Here is a 20,180-nt window from a genome sequence, read left to right on the forward strand (position 1 = left end):
CTGGGCCACTATACATAGAATTTGTACGGGAAGAACTCTCATGCTACGCGCAAAATGTCACTTTTACCCTTCTATTTACTTTGTAATTTCCTACGAGGTCGAACATGTCTCTTAAATGGTGTATCTGTGTCAGACACATATAATAGACGTATCGAATATGTATGACACACTTGTAGGAAACATATTGATAAAGTTTCCAATTCAAAAGTTATTTGTTAAATTTTTTACAATTCTAACACAACTCTAACATAATTTAAAAAAAAAATACATTAATTTTTTAAAAACTTAAATTTATTATATAAATTTTTATTATAATTATAAAAATAAGAAATAAATATTTTAAACCAATCAAGAAAAACATCTAATAAAAATTAAATCATAGTCAACATAAATTTTTATTACAAATTTTTATAATTATATAATATATAGATTTGTATTTATATTTTAAAAATTATAGTTATCTTACATAGCTTAAAACATTAATTACAGACAAGTTTCATCTTTAATTATTATATAATTATACAAACTTTATTAATTGGCTTTTATAGTTAAAAAAAACATTAATTACATACAAGTTTCATCTTTAATTATTTAATTATTCATTTAAGTTTTTATATAATTATTTAATTATTCATTTAAGTTTTATATAATTATTTAATTATTCATTTAAGTTTTATGTAATTATTTAATTATTCATTTAAGTTTTATATAACTATACAAACTTTATTAATTGGCTTTTATAGTCAAAAGAAAAATTAATTACAGACAAGTTTCATCTTTAATTATTCATTTAACTTCTATATAACTATACAAACTTTATTAATTGGCTTTTATCGTTAAAATTTATTTTAATTATTTTAATCTTCAGATATGTTATTTTAATCTTTTTAGTTCCTTCCATCTAAGGTTATACGAACTAAAAAATTGTATAAATAAGAAATATAATAAATGATTTTTAGATGTATTAATTAAAAGATTAAATGTAAACAAAAATTCCTTAAATTTATTTTCTTAAACAGTTGATAAATTTATTGCATATTACAATTTTGAATCAAATGATAATAAATATTTTTAGTTTTTATGATTATTTTTATACTGTTATCCATTAATAATTTTCACATAAAACAACTTACGCAATTAATACATATTATTTATTTTTTATATTTATCTTGTAATAATTTGTCGGCCGCATGACACTTTTGCCGAATAAATAAATCGTCATCGTATTATAATATTGTCCAGATTCTTTTTTATCGAAATGGCATTTCTTTTTTGTTTTTTATTAGTATTATTCAAATGTAAAAATGTATAAAAAAAATGAGAAACAGGAATTAAAATAAAAATATTATAAAATAAAACTTTTTTTAGTAAATCTCTGGGTTTGAAAATAAAAATAAAAATGCTGACTAGAAAAAAAAAATAAACACAACAGTGCATTAGAACATGAACACGAACTTGGGAGGGAAAAAAACCAAGAAACAGATACCATTAATTTCCATTCAACAATTCAAATCCCTAAAATTACATTTGTAATTAAATATTACAAATAAATAATAAACATTGTTAATTTAACATAACAAGTTACGGAATTTTTCTGATCGATTTATATTTTCATAACTTTATTTATAATGTTAAAAAAATGATGTCTTTTTCTAACAAAATGAACTATTAAAATTAATTTTGTGAATTAAAATGAAAGTTCATACAAAAAAAAAAGCTTACGTAAATTGTGTTTCTTTTATTGGGTCATAGTGCTTTTCATAGCAAAACCCTTTTTTTCAACGTAATAATTAATAAAATCACAGAACTAAAGACGCTTTTGAGTTTATTTGAATAAAAAAAATAAGAGAAGTCGTTTTCTTCACAATTATTGAAAAGGATATAATAAAGTTGTTTTTTCTTATGTTTTTCATAATGGAAATAATATATATATTTAAAATTAAGAAAATTTACATATTTAAAATTACATTATTGATTTTATATGTAGTATTTATTGACTTTATTAATGATTAATTCTGTAAAAAAATATAATTGGTTTTAATCATATTTTCTATTTGTGAAATTTGAATTTAAGATTTTGTGTAAATTTAAGGAAATTTAAATTAAATAGAAAAAGTAAAACTATATACAGTAATGTTCTATGGATGTCCAAGTAAATGGCGGTGGTTACAGTCATGGGCCTATGCTGAGGACAAAATATGCCCAAAAGATGAAAAAAATAATAATTTTGAGTTAAGGAAAGGCTCTTGCTTCCTGCACCCATCATTGTTAAATACACCTCAGTACTAATAGATAAAGACTAAAATATTCTCTCTCACACTACACTACATCACCGCTGAAAAAAAGAAGAGAAAGAGAACGCTGTAAAGAATAAAAAAGAAAAAGAAAAAGAGAATGCGTTGAAAAAAAACTGTCATGGAAGTTGCGTGTTGAAATAAAATACGAAGAGTAAATTAAAGACTAAAAAATTGAAAAAATAAATTATTAGAACTGAAAGAAGAAAATTTAAAATATTTGATGAGAGATAATAAAGACAATAAGTCCAAAATTAAAATTTAACCTTTTAATAATGAGATTTAAGCTGATATTAGTATCAATGAAATTTTTAAAAAATATATGTCATGTAAAATATAATATTTTATTTAAAATGAAAATATATAATGCCCATAACTTAATAATGTTATCAATAAGATATGATACATATTCGCTGAATGGAAATAAGTTGAGACTGAAACTGAGCTATTGAATTTAATAGGAAGGGATGAAAATATAGGCACCATAGTATCATTCAGCCTCGTATCCACTCTGCCAATACAAATATAATTTAACTGTTTAAATAAAATATCTTATATATGGAATTTTTTTATGCATATATGATTATTTATTCATTTAATTATCAAACGATATTATTAATTTCGTCTGTTATTCATTTTCTTAAAGGAATCGAGGCTGAGTTACAATATATATTTAAGAATGTCTCTATTCCTAATGTTACTTGTATGATTATAATCAAATGATATAAAAATTATTGTTTTTTAATTTAGAATACTAAGTTGTAATTAATATACTTAAAAGTCGAGAATGACTACACCTAAGAGTAATTAACAATTTCTATAATTGGACTCTAGTTATCAGATCATGAGTTGAACACTCAATTCAATGAGTTATAATTGTTGTTGAGCGGTTATTTATAAACTATAATGACTATCATAACTTCAGGTTAAGGACTACTATCTAAAGGATATTTAAAGGATTTATAAATGTAAACTCTCCCTAAGTACATTTTATCTTATTTAATACACTTATATACTCATATTTGACACTCGTGTGCTCTTAGTGACTTAAGCATTGAATAATCTTATCTTTTTTAGGTGAACTTCATTCTTTATTTGTAGACCAACTGAAAATGCACACACAGAAGAATACCAAGATCCTCACCACAAGATAAGAACAATAAATATTTTTAAAATCATATGCATCAGTGAAGTTGAGAATAATAATTGTAATTATGAGCATATTAGTAGTTAATGGATAGGATAATGAAAATTAAGTATTTTCATTTTAGAAGGGTATGAGTATTGTACTATAATATTATTCTCGTCATTTGAAGATTAAATAAAAAAGAGTTGATGTTGAATAACTTAACAACAAAATCATAAACCTTTATTACGAACTAATTAACTTCGTATTCACTCAAGCAGAGTTCTTACTTAAACTCAAGACAACGTGTTTGTGTTTGTCCTCTTGCGTTGCATATTGCAAGCTGCGACCTGGCTTTAATACCACTCATCACTGTCATTACACGGTGTTTAGAGCACATTCACAAGAAAAAAAAAGAATGATTGCATGCTCAGTTAAACGTTTATGCGATGGAAATGTTATAGGGTGAAGTAGTATTTACTTGACATATAAATTAAAAGCCTCTTTAACAAAGCTTGCTTTCGCCTGCTGAAATGCAATTAAGCTCGTTTTATAATTTATACTTCCTCTATTGTCAAAATTTTAAACACTTATCTTTTTTTCTTGCCGACAAAAACCAGCTCCAACTTTGCTTACTCTGCTTATACGAGGATCATAGCCCAAATTCACATGTTAACGTGTTTCCTTCCCCTCCTAGTGTTTACTTTTATCACCTGCAAATGTGTGATCCAACTTGAAGTGTTTTCCATATTAAACAGTCAAATGCTTTATAATCAAGTTGCGTTAAGGCAAGCATAGTAAAGTATGTTTAAAGAAGGAACAAACCCATTATTATTCATAAAATAACTAAGCTACGTTTACCTCCTATTTGTTTCCATTTGACTAGGAATGATAGATTATTTTTCTCTGCGGGTAATACCAAAAATGGCCTATTATTGAGTTGTTTCAGTGAACATTTGGAGTTTATTCAGTGCATATGGTTTTGGTTTCAACATCACAAAAATAATAGAATTAACCAGATCCACCCTGACTGCGATGAGATAAGGGTAAGATAGCACATGCAGCATCTGGAATCCATAATAATAGTCATCGTTCACTTAGAAAACTGCAGTTTTATCGATTTGTAGGAAATATTGGATCAACAAAAGAACCATTAGAGACCCCAAATCGAAGTCGTGGTCACATGCAAAGCACGTTACTTACTACCCACGTCAGAGCATTAAATAGCTTTAGAAGGAATGAAGGATGTTGAAAACGCCTTGGTGCATGTGAACAGCTGCTCTATGCCTCACTCTTCCGCCACACGGTGCCGCAATGCTTGGATTATTAGATTTCAAATTTGGGGGTAAATGGAATTAGAAACTCATTATTCTATGAGTTTCTATCATTTTGATTATTTATTTTATATTCCACTATGATGTTGTGGTCGGTTATGCCACTATGACAGTGTGCTATATAAGCAGCAAGAGGGTATACGTTACTGGCAGTACCGCAGACAAACAAACATAGTTTTATGCAAAGAGCAAGAGTAAGACGGAAGTGGTAGTGACTCAAAATGAAGAGAATTATGTGTGTGGCTTTGCCACTAGTAGTTTTTGCAGTGGCGAACATGTGTTATGGGATGGCAGATGCAGCAGAGGTGAAACCTCCGACGACATATTTGAAGTGGCATTATTACAAGATCACCAATACATGCCGCGACGTGGAGGAGTATGTCCGGCACGAAGTTAAACTGTTTTGGGATAATGATAGAAGCATTACGCCAAAGCTTCTACGCTTGGTTTATTCGGACTGTTTTATCACTGTATGTACTCTTAACTTTCTACCTTATTTATTCTGGTACTGCTTGAAATTTTTCTTCTCTACACACTTCTCAACTTTCCAACACAAGGGAAAACTTGCTGGTTTAGCAGCCGAATACTTGACTCTTTAGGCAGGGATGACAAAATAGCCAGACTTTGCCTAGTAAGGAGGCATAGAAAGGTAGTGTTGTCAAAAGTCTAAAATAACCAAATCACTTTGTTGATTTAGGTAGATGGAGTTTAATAAATTAGAGTTTAAAGCATACGATGACAGTTACGTAATGCATAATTTGTTTTTACAAACCTTTCAGATGAAAGGATGCATTTGTTCTTTTTCCCCTCTAAACCTTAAATCATATTTTGTGGCCTAGGGATGTGATGGGTCCATTCTGCTTGACGAAGGACCAAATCCAGAGAAAAATGCAGCACAAAACCGGGGGCTTGGAGGATTTGTAGCCATTGACAAGATCAAAGCTGTTGTCGAATCACGATGCCCTGGAAAAGTCTCTTGTGCTGATATACTCCACCTCGCCACCAGAGATGCTGTTCATCTGGTACTCTCTCAACACCCACTTCTATATAGAAGCATACTTTCCACTGGCCCCTTCGTATATGACTTAAGCAGGGGTAAAAGTAACCGATTTGAGGACTGATGTCTACAGGCAGGTGGACCAGCTTACCCAGTTTTTACAGGAAGAAAGGACGGTGGTATATCAGATGCTACATCGGTAGACCTTCCATCACCATCCATCTCGCTGCAGAAACTTATAGAATATTTCAAATCGAGGAACTTGAATGAAGTACACATGACAACACTTTTAGGTAAGGAAAACCTACATTCCACTAGACATTACATACTATAATATTCCTAATTTTTGGTCGGAATGAATGTGTTTGCCACAAATCAACACAGGAGCACACACAATGGGCCGCACACATTGTAGCTACATTGTTGATCGTCTATACAACTACAGTGGGTCCGGAAAACCTGATCCAAGTATGAATGCCACTCTACTAGGGTCATTGAGAAAACTTTGCCCACCAAGGAAGAAGGGACAGACAGACCCTCTGGTATACCTAAACCCAGAATCAGGATCACATTACAACTTCACAGAGTCATACTACAGCAGGATCCTATCCAACGAAGCTGTCCTAGGAGTTGATCAACAATTAAAAAATGGTGAAAACACTAAACAGACAGCCGAGGAGTTTGGCATTGGATTTGAAGATTTTCGGAAAACTTTTGCTGTATCTATGTACCAGATGGGGAATTTCAAGGTTTTAACGGGAAACCAAGGTGAAATACGCAAAAATTGTCGATACACAAATAAGTAGGAGGCGAAATCAGATGTTTAGATGGACTAAGATATGCCCAGTTGAAACGGATTTGTTTGTGTTTTGAAGGTAAAGAATAATACATGAATAATGCCCTCTGTCTTTTATAACTTGTGAGTTTCATTATTCAAATCACTAAAAAAATCATCTTGGTATAGCATGTATAAAACATAAACATAACCCTTTCTGTCAATTAAAACCATCACAAAAATTGACTGCATGTTCCCATATCTTTCAACAATCCTTCCTATGACATATCCACCTTCTATTTCTACTGGTAAGCGTGTGCTCTTTCCGTACTCCAAATTCTCTGGGTAGTAACAAACTTTTGTACAATTTTCTCCAGAAATGAGTTGAACCAAAAATCCAAAAGAAATAAATTGTTTGCATAACCTGTGCACTTGTCCATGATATAAATTGATCAACCTGGGAGCAACCAGAGATGAAAAGTTCCCTTTCAATCTTTTTAGTGGCTTCAAGAGGATGATAGTAGAGAGAATATATTAATACAATATAAGGAATGAAAAAAAAATCATATACTAAAATAAAAGGAAAGCAATCTTTAATATGATCTTCAGAAAATCAAATGCATTGCTGACGGAACAAACTCCTAATAGACAAGAAAAGCTAAATAGGAATATTTAAAAAAAAACGTATGTATAGTATGTTACATGTAATCCACTTTGTTCAATTTTATAATCAATTGTAGCACTTTAAAAATGACATAACTAAAAATCAAATTTATATTGAAAATTCTAGTAATCAATTATCTGAGGCCGCTCCTCAATAATCAACCGTGCTAATGAAATGAAGCCCGTGCATCCTCAAATGATATATTGCATGTGTTAATTACAAAAAAACTATTTACAAACAACAAAAGCACACAAGTGCGCAGAAAAAAAGAATCCCTTACAAGATATGAAATAAGTAAATTAAGTCTTAGAACCCTGATAGATAAAGGAATATGAGAGGCTATAATATTATTAATTTGAAAACTCGGTGAGCTCAGTGACTCTAGGAAAAGACGTGTCCAAGACTCTTACCAGAATGAAGAATACTCTCCTAATAGGGGTGACAGTGCAGGTGAACCATGCGGGCCGGCCTGCTGACCCAATTAGGCCCGTCCCGCATAACCTGCAGTGTCTGTCCAAACCAACATAGAGACGAGGCGGGTTAGCCCGCAGGCTCACATAAATAAAAAAATAAAATTTTATTATATATAAAAAATCATACCTCACTCACGCATTATTCCAGTGTGATCTTTCTTTTATTTTATTTTAAAAAAATTATATCTAATGTACTAAAAAAAATATTTTATTTTAATCATCTAAAGGAGTTAATATTAAGAGTGATAATGAATTTAGTTTTAAGTAAGTTTTATATTTAAAATTTATTAATAAAAAAATAATATTAAGAAGGGAGATTTCAATAAAATAGTTAAAAAATTAGTCATTTTCATTAAAATATTTTGTAACAAAATTTTGACAAGATACTCTCATATTTACATACATATATAAGAAAAATAGATGCAAAACAAATCATACTTGAATTCATATTTTTATCTTAATTTAGTGAATTGTAACAGTGATACAATTTTAATTTTTCAGCACCAGCAATAAATTTTTTTTATAATTAATGAAATTTTAATTTTTGAAAAATAATATATTTTTCTTTTGTGGATTGGCCAGCGAGTTACCTCAGTGCAGGTCACTAAAAGAAATCTGCACTTTATTGCAGGCCAATCCAACCCACTTTTGTGAGCCAAACTCAGAGAGCTAACCCAACCCACATTTTGCGGGACCAATTTTGCGGGCCAAAGGCTAACCCAACCCACTTTTTGTGGGCCAAACACGGACCGGCATGCATTGCCATCCCTATCTCCTACAGATTTCTAACAATACTCCAAATACTCCAGCCTGATTCTCCTGACTCTCCTCTCTCTCTCCTCAAATACCAACTCCACTACACGTTTATAAAGCTCCGACACAGCTAAGAAGCCCCGCTTCCGCACTCCGGACGCATGCGTATCTGATACATGCATGACACGGTGTCGGAGACACTTCCTTGGGTCGAACACGGCCTAGCTTTTGGACACGCCGAATATGACACGGTCCACCTCCTTGGACATGTTTGTCACATAAAAAACTAGCGAGAAAAGAAAAGACCACGTCGTGAGTTGCAGTGACGACGTCGTTTCACACAATCTCACAGTTCCCCTACTCTCCCCACTAGAGTACAATACAACGACAGCATGGGCTTCCGCCTTCAAAAGTGGTGGAACATGAACGATCTCCAGAATTTCCTTGGAGATGAAAGGTGGCGTTGTGGCGGATGGGAGTTTTGTGGTTGTGGTGACAGCGGCTAGAGGGGAGGGACAGGACAAAGAGGATGAGAGATCCTACCAAAGTCATACTTTTAATTTTGAATTTAATACTATTATTTAATTTATATTTTTCAATTTAAATTTAAATACGATTTATTATTTAATTATATAATATTATGTATTTTTTTATAATTTAAATATTATATTTTTATTTTACTCTATTTTTAGATTACAAACATAAAATTATTTTTAAAAATTTAAATTTATTTTTAAATAATAAATTAAAGTTTTATTAAAGAATAATATTTTAAGATAATATTAAGCTTTTATCAAATTTTTACTCAAGAAAAAAGTAAAATATTAAAGATAATAATTGTTATAATAATCAAATTAAAATGAAAAATATATAAAATAACCTTAAACAAATATAACATATATAATATATTATACTATAAAATATAAAATAACCTAAAATAATATAATTAATATATATATGTCCCAAGTCCTATAATCTTTAATTTAACTTTATCCCGTGCCTTTGTCCGTATATCTATGCTTCATAGCTACACATCCCTCATGACACCTCACCCCTTACTTAACTAACTTTCCTTCTTTTAACTCCTCCTGCCCCAGAGACTCTTCCTTCCTCACCTCTATATGTTCTTTTCCCTCCCACTTCCATAAATTTTCATATTTTAAAAAATGTCCCTATGTAATATTCTGGATTATGTAATCTGGAAGTCATTCTCCAAATTCATAATTAACTTCCAGATTACATAATCCGGAAGTCTTTTTTCAGATGCATGATTAGTTTCTGGATTACATAATCCAGAAATCTTTTCTAGCTTTCGGATTATGTAATCTGGATGCTTTTTTTCAAATGCGTATTCAGATTATATAATCTAGAAGCTACTATCAAATTCAGACTTCCGGATTATATAATCCATAATACTCTTCTGGATTATATAATCCAGAATACTATTATGGATTATGTAATCCAGAATACTATTATGGATTATGTACTCCGAAATATGAAAGTGAGACAAGAAGGATAAAAAAGTATTTTCATATTTTGTACGGGATGTCAGAAAAACATACGGAGGTGCAGAAGAAAGAGTCCTGCCCCACTCTCTTTCTTCTAGTGTAGACCTGTCATATTCTAGATCTTTCTGTATATTATGCCCATAAACATCTACTACTGGGCCCAGTCCCTTTTTCCTAGAGTAGACCTACCATAATCTAGGCCTTTCAGTATATTATTAGACCCATAAGCATCTTTTTGATGCCTAGAGTCCTTTTACAGGATGTAATTTTCTTCATATGGTAGAAACTATAAAAGCAAAAATACCTTCTACGTTGCTCAGTCTTACTTTCGCAGCGATAAATTTTAAAGAAATAGAAGCAATAACATACAGATACACACATATATAAATATACAAGACATTGCTCCTATATTTGATTCCCTACATATTTGTTGCTTTTGATGACAATTAACTTCTCCTTTTGATCATTCCACAAAAGTTATACCCAAAGTATTCGCTGCTACCCGGCAAAAATATTTTTTGGTCATTAATAATTCTTGCATAAAATTTCCAGTGGAAGGGAAAAGAGTTTTGAGTGCACCACTCTGAAGAAATGCCTTGGTAAAAGACCATCCAGGAATCAAAATAGAAACCTTAAAAAGTCAAGCATACTAATAAAATGTAATTCAGAATAAATTGATATTACCTCATTAAAAGAGTAATGAAGACAATCGACATACAGCAGCTGAATGAACCTCCAAGAGCTAAACCGCTTCAAGCTGCAAAGTCTTCCATCCAAAGTGGACAAGTAATGACTAAAGTTTTAACACCAAACTCCCGTTTGGAAATGCAGAGCCATATACGTGAGATAGTTATTGTGATTCAGAGCTTCTGTCTCAAGTATTGGCAACCTTAGTCCACATTCTCCTCACTATTGTTCATTTTCTTCATTACCTATCGAGAGATGAGATTTTAATTTCAAAAACAAAATATTAGAAATATATAAGGAATAAATACATTTTTTAAGTATTACTTAATCCATCTTGTATCAAGTAAAGTGCATCAAAATGAAATGAACTAGAATAGCAAATTCCAGCTATATTTCCACAAAATTTTATCCTTAAGAGATTATCTTTGAATGCAAGTTTTTAGGACTAACTCAACCCAAAAAGCTAAAGCAGGAGACGATAGTTGTCCACCACTTATATGTACTATTTTCTCCATACCACAAAATTGAACATAGACGGATGGTTCAAGAACTGCTGAACTATAGACCTAACAACTACTAGGATGCACTTTGATATCATCTTACAATTTGGACTTACGCCTAACTCAACTCAAAAAATAAGCTGATGAGAGTTATCTTCTATTCTACTTAAATACATTATTCCGGTCATATACAACTAATAATCGATATAGAATCTCCAACAAACTAAAACAATGATTAAGCATTCACCAAATAAAAAATGACACAAGGTTAGCAAAAGCAGTTAATACCTCAACTATGAGTAACACATAGAGGAACATAACGAACTTAGGATTTACCTTGTTAAAATATTTCTTTTGGAGTTTGATTGCAGTTGTTACGCATCTTTTCACATTGATCTTTAACATCTTGTCATTGAAGATCTATGAAATATAAATTTGGTATATAAAGTTAGAGAACGCACAATAATCAATAATGATTCAATTTGGTATATATGAATTGAATGAACCACCTGAGGAAGGAACACTAAGTTATAACATGAATGCAGATCTCATTTGGTAAAGAAATTGGTTGAGGAAGGAAAAACACAGTTAAAAACAGATCTCATTAAGAACGTATATAAATTCGTTTCAACTTTCAAGAAATGATTATGGAAAATCACAAAAGGACTTAAAATTTGATGCAATAAAATAACCTAAACAAACCATGGTCAAATGATAAAATAAATGAAAAAGAAGAGTTTTATTTAACTTTCTGGTCCCTATAATATATGTTTTTTTTGTTATTGTGTCCCTCCTAATTTTTCCTGCTTGGGTGGGTGCCTTTAAACAATTATATTTCGTTTAAGCCCTTAATGTTATTGTTTTATTTTCCAATAAAATCGTAAACTTTTGAAATATTATGGTGAAAATTTTCATTTTAATCTCTATTGTTTATGAATCATCAGGCCTGTATTCTAATCTATGTTAGCCACAACATCACTTGAAGACAAGGGCCAAACAGGAGAAAAAGTAAGAGAATTAAAACAAAACAACCTTTTAGTCATGGGGACTAAAAAGCTCTTTAAGCCTAAAAATATATTGACAATAGGGTTTTAGTAATATACAGTAACACCAGAACCAGGCATAAGTTGATGCAAGAAAAGAAAGCCATCAAATAGGTACAAGCTCCTTTAACTTTTCTCAACAGAGTACATCAGACATCATTAAATAATAACACTGATGCAATTATTGAACGTTAGTTTGAAAATGTCACGAAGGTACAAAGTCCATGGAAGAATACACGTTTCCAGAAATAGAAATTTCTGCAATTTCAAAAACCATTATCCAAACAAAGGTACCCAAAATCAAACATTATAAGCATAAAATAGAAGACAAAGTAAGAATGGTAAAATAGTTATAACTTTTGAAACAGCAACTAAATGCCGAATAAAAAATAAAAACAAAAGATTAAAGCACATGCCTTTATTATATCATCAAAGGAGTGAGCTTCTCGAAGGATCTTCTGGCGGTTTAAAACCAGAATTGCTGCAACACAGAATATGGCCAACTCATTATTTGCTTTCATTGTAGAGGAAACACTGCTCATTTGAGCTCGATCATTTTTTTGCCACATATTCCTTGCCAAGCCACAAAAGGAATGGGATGAGAACGTCTTCAATTTGATTCTGTATCCAGAGGTATAAGTTCTTTCAAGATTCGAATGTGGGCTGGCTTTTGTGTTGTCATTTTCATTATGATTTGACTGTGACCTACCCTTCACACTACCATCATCGCTATCTGCAATTACTTCTCTCATATCATTGCTTGAGTCTCTAGGAAGATGTAACTCCAATGCTTCCAGGCAATTCTCTTCTAAGTCATAAGCCAAGGATTCATCAAAGTCAGCTGCCCACATCATCTGAACTAAACAAGAATATTGTGATCATGTACCGACAGACCAAATCATTGATGTATGAAAAGGATGATTAAAAAATGGCACAAAATATTGTCAATTTAAAATTACAGGCAACATTCTTATAAATACACACATACATTGTTATAAGGTACACAAACTACTATATTATCAATAACTTCATAAACGCTATGGTTTTCATTAATCCAACCCTTGAGTTATAGTTATATATTATTTTGAGTGTAATGTTTATACACTAACAATTTAAAACGGTTCCACACGGTCAACAAATAAAAAATAACTGACGATATGATTTTGAAGGTAGTTAATGTAAAAGATAACAAAATTACCATACATGATGATTTATGATTGGATGACCATGTAAAACTGTTTTCCATTGCCAATGCAACCTCTTATTTTAATTCTTTTTGTCAAATTCTCTCAAAATTGCACACCTATAAGCATGTAATGAGAGTTTTTATGTTTTATATATTTTAAAAATATATATTACATTAATTTTGATGTATATGAATAGAGTAAGAAATAATTTTAGAGGAATAAGATTTTATAAATACAATATATATACGACAAGAACATTCAATCTAACATTAGATTTCTTAAAAATAAAATTATCTGATAAAAAATCATTGAGTTATACTTTTATTTTTTTTATCAGCATCGTTGAGTTATATAAAAGTATAACATATAGCAATGTAAACTAATCCCTTCCCATAAATATATCGTTATTGGCCTTTAAAATTCATTTCAATGTTTTCCAGTAATCCAATAATCTTTAGACTTTCTGTTGAAGTAGAAGCAGACAAGCAAAAAAATAGTTCCCCAAAAAAGTAGCTATTGAATTAATTGGTTCTTTTTTGAAGATGGTGGGGGGGAATGAATCACAAACCTCCCACATTGAAAGAGCCTCATTGAAAGACAACTCTCTTCGAAAAAGAACTAGCAACATGCGAAATGCAAAATGAAGGCTTTCAGCTCCGATTTTTGACAGGTGGGCAAACATTTCTTTGTCTAACAGTTCAAGAATATGCCATAATGCTCGCAACTGCTTCAACACTCTAGTTGGGCCTTCCATTTGAAAATTTTCTCTCTAGAGATATGTGAAACAAAACAAGTCAGTCACCACAAAATAACTTACATAGTTGAAAACTTAGCAAAGTTTGCGAATACCATTCTCCTTAAAAGCATCTCAAAACACCAAAACGCATCTGCATTATCCTCAAATATTACAACAAAGGGAGACAGCAAATCGCTCATACCTAAAATCCAATTTCAAGTGAAAAGATAAGTTTTGGCATCCAGAGTCAGTGAGATAGGACTCTTAATAGAACAGAATCGTCAGTAAGAAGTCAAGAAATACAAAGGAAAAAGCATAACCTTGGCAATACCCTGTAGCAGGATCAACCCAAGCATAGACAGCAAGAATATCTGACATTCTAGCTAAATTTCTCGTGTCCTCATAGAATTCAAGATGACTGTCAGTCCTCACAACATCAACAACTGAAAAGGAGTAATCTCGTTAGCTAGAAAGAAGATCAGGACAAAATATATGCTGTCACCAAAAAGAGAAGATAAACTCTCACTCCATGTTTAACTAGGGGGAAGAGGGAAACACTCTATACAACTTAGGTACCTATCCTATGCAAGGTCCAAAGCCATTCTGATACTCTCTCTTCACTGACAGGCCATGCTTGAGAAAGTGAGGATCTTATCATTGCTGGCTGAGGTACATCTGATATTTTTAGTTGATTTACCATCTGTGCTTGATAAACTTGATTCTTAGACAGAAGTTCCAGTTCTTTCGCATCAGGTGAAGCAATTCCAATTTCAGAGTCCATGGGATGTAAGGTCGGAAGAGGTTGTTTGCTATTTGATTCAATAACTAAATCTACATTGTTATTAATTCGAAAGCTATGCATACTGTCATCTTCAAATCTTGATTGTTCTGGCACAGGAAGTTTATCCCTGTGCTCTGTGCCTGACTGTCTATCTTTACCACTATTCCCAAACATGTTAGTGACAGATGAATGAGAAAAATCCAAACTACTGTCACTTACATAATCAGATTCCTCTTCTTCTCTCCCTAACTTTGGGGAACTGGAGTTTCGTTGACCAGAAGAATCATATGCAGCATTGTAGCTTACTCTCAAATCAACTAGGTCAACCCCATTATCAGAGCTTTTCCAATGGCTTGCTTTTTCCTCTGTACAGATATTGCTCCTATCACAACATTTTTCTACTTCAACGTTATTATCATAACAAGTGGATTCTTCTGTATCATCTTGTAATTTCTGTCGATCTTTGGAAAAAGTGCGCATATCCATTACTTTGGATCCAACAACATATGCCAATGAACCAGTACCTACACTAGAATGCATTGTTTGGCATTGCTTAATCAGGTCACTATAATGCTCCCTGCAAGGACAGATCCTTGTGGAAGTCAATAAATAATAATTGCATATTAAGAATACAACAAATATGCTACCCTAGTTGAAACAAATCATATGGCCATTGAATGCCAAAGTCATTTTACAAATAACACTTCCAAACATTGACACAATTGCACAGATAGTAACCAGTTGCCAAAGGAAGGTAGATACACATGCATTGCCATATGGTTACAGTTATCCATGATAGAAATATTGAATTTAGCAAGTTCTAAGTTGTGACACTCCTGGCTAAAGATCATAGATTCAATATTCATTATGTGAAAAAATATCATACAAGATCCCAAAATGAGAGGAAAAAAGTAAAAGGAAGTGGAAGGATCCACACCTCCTAGCCGCTCTCAACCTTCTTCGATACTCAGTAGTGCTGCTCAGTGTATAACAACCTAGTAAAAACTCCCAAACTTCAGGTCTTATTGATGGATCTACACCCTAACAAAAATGTGTAAAAAGGTGTAACAGATCAGGAAGACCAACAATTCATTAATTAGCTCAAATTTAGGATATTTGAAACCCAAATGTTTGATGCTTCTAGAGTACATATCTATACATTCATATTGATGAAAAAAGAAATTAAATTACAAATTTTAGTAAACATCAAGTAATCTACGGTAAATATATTCAGAACACATCAAGAAAGTAACCAGATTGGTAGACTCGGAAAAATAACTTGAAGCTTTGTATGATGTATTGATAAATAAAAACACATATGTGGGAATAATAGTACAGAAGAGAAACAACATTTTATCCCATATATGCAAACTGATTTGCATATTACCAATTTGGTATAAATTAGAGATTAATTCCTAGTATGATGTAAAATGGATAATGAATGGAGTCAGTTGAGCGCACGACATAGGATTTTTTGAAGTTGTGCCACTAGACCATGACTTAAGGCAGTTCTTTTCTATTTTAATGAAATTGTGGATTACTTATAAACTATTTGTTAAATAGTACATGTGCAAGACACTGGTGTACATTATATATAGTAATGAGAAAAATAAATAAAATTCATTTTATATATGTTTTGTGAATATGATGAACATAATGCATTTTATTAGGCTTTCAGCATTTAATTAAAACAGCCAGGGTTCTGTCATCATGAGCAGATCATCTGAAGGCAGCAGAATGGCTCAATGGTATCCCAAATGCAAAACAAACTCACCCTATGATGAACAAAGGTGTTATGGTCATATGAATATCAATTTTGCTATGTTCATAAATCAGTATTCAAGGGAACACGAGACTTCCCCATAATGCCATGGTGAAAACAGAAAATTTAGCAATTGAACTAACTCTTTTTGTTGACAATGGGAAGAAAACATTGAATGCAGCACAGTGAATGTAGACTAGGTTCAAACCATCCAGCTCATTAGAAATTTGAAGGTAAAAATTAAGGAAAACCCCTTTTTTATCACATTTGCAAAACAATAAAGACAAAATGCCTGTAGCTTATTTTTCCAGTTATTATATATACTAAAACGACTTTCACATCTAATAAATTAACAAGTTGTGGCATCATGAAACCTCATGATTTCATTAAAAAAAGAGAGAGATATCCACCTTTGAGTTGTGAGCAACATCCATGATTTCATAAAAGTAATAAATAAATAAATCCGCCCTTAAGTTGAGACCTGATTCCCAAGAATATGGCTTCAATAAAAATATCACTCTGCCTTGTGCCATGCCCAAAATTTATCCCTACTCTCTTACTTTTGCACCCTAATGTAAATTAATCTCCTATGCCAAATTGGCAATTTGCACCTTTGGAATTGAAATTAAAATTAGAGAAAAACAGGTCAACGACAACCACTGAAAAAGAACACCATAAACCTAAAAACATTGACGACCTTACCGACAGTAAAAAGTTAACTACATATTACATAAAGTTAGGCATGGTTGTTCAAATCTATTACTCCAATTCATGACCATGCATCATCCTAAACTGAATGGGTGTACCAAATTCATGAGCATGCATCATCCTAAACTGAAAGAAGATGATTATGGTGAACAGGTTATGACAAGGATAATGGTGCAGGCAAGTAAAAGAAGAAAAATAATCACGGCTTAATGACAACATACCCCCAGCACAATCAATTTTAGAGCCTTCCGGAAACCAGACACCTTTCCTTCACTATCTGACATGGCTTGCCATTTGTCTGGCTTTAGCATTCTCTTTACCTGTTCCATAAAGATTAATAAAATCATTAAAAAAAAGCCACCTTAATACCTTACAAGAAGATTATATATCTATAATAAACAACAAGATCTCCTTAGATGCCCAACTGTTCAAATGAAAAACATAGAGCAATCCCCACTAATACATACATACACATATATACATATATGATTGAAAAGGGGGATTTTGAGGGTTATCAAATCACAATATGTATTCCGCTAAAAAAAAACCGTGTAAAGTGCAATCAATCCTGAAGTTTTAGGGCATTGTCAATTGATGAACTAGCGTCAAATTACAAAAGTTGCTTTGGACTGATCATCCTATACCCATTTTACACAAAGGATAGCATTCAAAACAGCCCCGACATCAATCCTTAACAATATAAACAATGTTGACAAAGAAACCTAAAAAATCGTCCAACAAATAACAAAATGCTGCCTACCATTAGTCTTGTATAAAAATACAAAAGATTAAGTGCAGTGCAAGCACTCTGAGTACGATGATGCGATCGACAGAACTTGAGCATAAGCAATGCAATTAATAAAACGCGGTAGAGTTGTAGTCTTACAGTTACAACAACCTTTACAGGCGAGTGAAAAAGGCAGGGATCCCCAATGTCGCGCACGATGGAAGTCACTTTTCGAAAACTGACAGCCCCGGCTTTTCCACATTTCCATTGCTTGTCTTCCTCGCCACAATACATCACACCCACTCACCTTCCACCGCAATCGCCAATCACAGCAATGTCAATATCTAACTACACACATAACAAACCCCTAATTGCATGCCGAACGAAAACCTTCAATGTTACATTACTATTGACGCTGCTACTATCATTATCGTTTCAATTTCAAAATTCGATCCACGAACGGTGCAATCCACGACTACAGATATTCCTTCTTTTGCAGAGATTGAACAAGCAATAGTCTACGGTCAGAAAAACACGCTGAAGAAAGAGTGCGAGAAAAAAAAATTAAAATAAAGAAAAAAAAATCTAATCATGAATCGCAATCATACCGAAATGCAAGCAGTGGAATCGAGAGGGAAACGAGAGAGAGATCGAAAACGACGGTGAAACGGATTGATTGATTGATCGTAACGGAAAGGGTTTCAGTTGCGATGAGAGAGAGAGAGTGATGAAGTGATGGAGTGAGTGGAGGTTGAAGTTCAGGTTGAGGAGAACCTCCTCCGTGCGTGCATCGTCGTTTGCTCGAAAAACAACGAGAAAAGGTGAAAAGACGGTTTTGTTTTCATTTCCCCGTAAAATACTTTCGATAATTTGAGGATCAATCTCTTCTCACTGCTTTGGGACAAATGCTAAGTACGTTCAAAGGAGTTAATAATTACTTTAATTCATAATTATGACTAATAATACCGTGTTTAAGAGTTTTCAAACAAAGTAAACAAGTACGCAGCCATTAATCACCGCTTCAAAACCACCCACAAAAACGCGTGATGAATTGAAAAAAGTTTTGTAGTTTTGTTAATAATATATTATATCTTACTTAACATTTTTTTTCTTTTTTTATAGATTCACATATATATATATTTAAAAAAGAAGTTATTAGATTAATTATCATAGGGGCATAAAGTTACACGTCTCTTAAATACTCTTAAATAATGTTTATCTGTCAAGTATGAATGACACGTATTTTGATGAAGTATTTAATTAAAAAAATATTTATTGAGTTTTGAATAATTCTAATACGATTATATCACAAATTTAGAAATAAAAAATATATTATTTCTATAAAAATTTAAATTTATTATATAAATTTTTATTATAATTATAAAAATAAATTATTTTGAGTGAATCATAAAATATATTTTTTTAAAACAAATGAAAACATATTTATATATAAATTTTTATTATCAATTTACTACTATATAATTTATAATTTATAATTGCATAATATATAGATTTCTATCAATATATTTATATTTTAAAAGATTATATGTATCGTTGTATTGTATTAGTGAAGCATAAGTACTTTTTCATAATATTTAATATAATCACATAGATAAAAGAAATCATGATTACAATTTTTTCTAAATTTAAATATAAACATAAATATCTAAAAAAGTTAAATAAAAAAAAATTATGTTAGACATTAGTGTACAATTTGACATCATCACAAGTAACAACAATCATTTGTCATTACATAAAAAAAATATTAAAAAAAGAAAAAAAATACAAAAATACGGAAGAATTAATCAAAACTCTTATTAACAAAATAGATAGGTGTACTATATTCATTCATACAAAATTCTTAAAACAGATTATACGATAGTCTATTATATCAATAAAAAGATTATTTATAAATAAATAATAAATTATCAAACTTTTTAAAATTTTATATGTTCAGATGTAAGAAAATGTTGTAGTCTAAAATAAATACAAGACATACTTATTTTAAATGTTTCTTTAATTCTGGGTTTGATTTACTGGGTTTTTAAATATTTTAAATTTTAAAACAATTTTCCAGTTATATTATAATAATATTCTACCAAAAGTTTTGAACTGAGCCAATTTA

The 20,180-nt window shown here is 31.4% G+C and overlaps 2 protein-coding genes across 20 annotated transcripts; one reads left to right on the forward strand and one right to left on the reverse strand.

Moving 5' to 3' along the window:
- Window positions 1-3,575: 3,575 nt before the first annotated feature.
- LOC137835810 (rab GTPase-activating protein 22-like) lies at window positions 3,576-18,975 on the reverse strand. Of its 19 annotated transcripts, none has more exons than XM_068644506.1 (13): window positions 18,664-18,975; window positions 18,227-18,545; window positions 17,550-17,648; window positions 15,796-15,899; window positions 14,654-15,435; window positions 14,398-14,520; window positions 14,191-14,279; window positions 13,910-14,110; window positions 12,571-13,008; window positions 11,448-11,531; window positions 10,609-10,856; window positions 7,601-7,700; window positions 6,638-7,030 (listed from the first exon to the last, which is right to left on the reverse strand). In XM_068644506.1, exons 2-11 carry the CDS (start codon window positions 18,347-18,349, stop codon window positions 10,815-10,817), a joined length of 2,085 nt encoding a protein of 694 aa, XP_068500607.1. In that variant the 5' UTR covers window positions 18,350-18,545; window positions 18,664-18,975; the 3' UTR covers window positions 6,638-7,030; window positions 7,601-7,700; window positions 10,609-10,814. The 19 variants fall into 19 exon arrangements, with proteins under 19 accessions (XP_068500609.1, XP_068500600.1, XP_068500603.1 ...); XM_068644510.1 differs by having other exon boundaries at window positions 18,227-18,542; window positions 18,664-18,969; XM_068644500.1 differs by having other exon boundaries at window positions 6,638-6,983; window positions 18,215-18,545; window positions 18,664-18,969.
- Window positions 4,671-6,667, forward strand: LOC137835811 (probable peroxidase 61). The gene is made up of 4 exons (XM_068644513.1): window positions 4,671-5,224; window positions 5,594-5,776; window positions 5,885-6,044; window positions 6,136-6,667. The coding sequence occupies exons 1-4, from the start codon at window positions 4,976-4,978 to the stop codon at window positions 6,555-6,557; spliced, it is 1,014 nt and encodes a 337-aa protein (XP_068500614.1). The 5' UTR covers window positions 4,671-4,975; the 3' UTR covers window positions 6,558-6,667.
- Window positions 18,976-20,180: the final 1,205 nt, after the last annotated feature.

Source organism: Phaseolus vulgaris, chromosome 5 (assembly GCF_000499845.2).
Source record: "Phaseolus vulgaris cultivar G19833 chromosome 5, P. vulgaris v2.0, whole genome shotgun sequence".
Taxonomy (NCBI): Eukaryota; Viridiplantae; Streptophyta; class Magnoliopsida; order Fabales; family Fabaceae; genus Phaseolus; species Phaseolus vulgaris.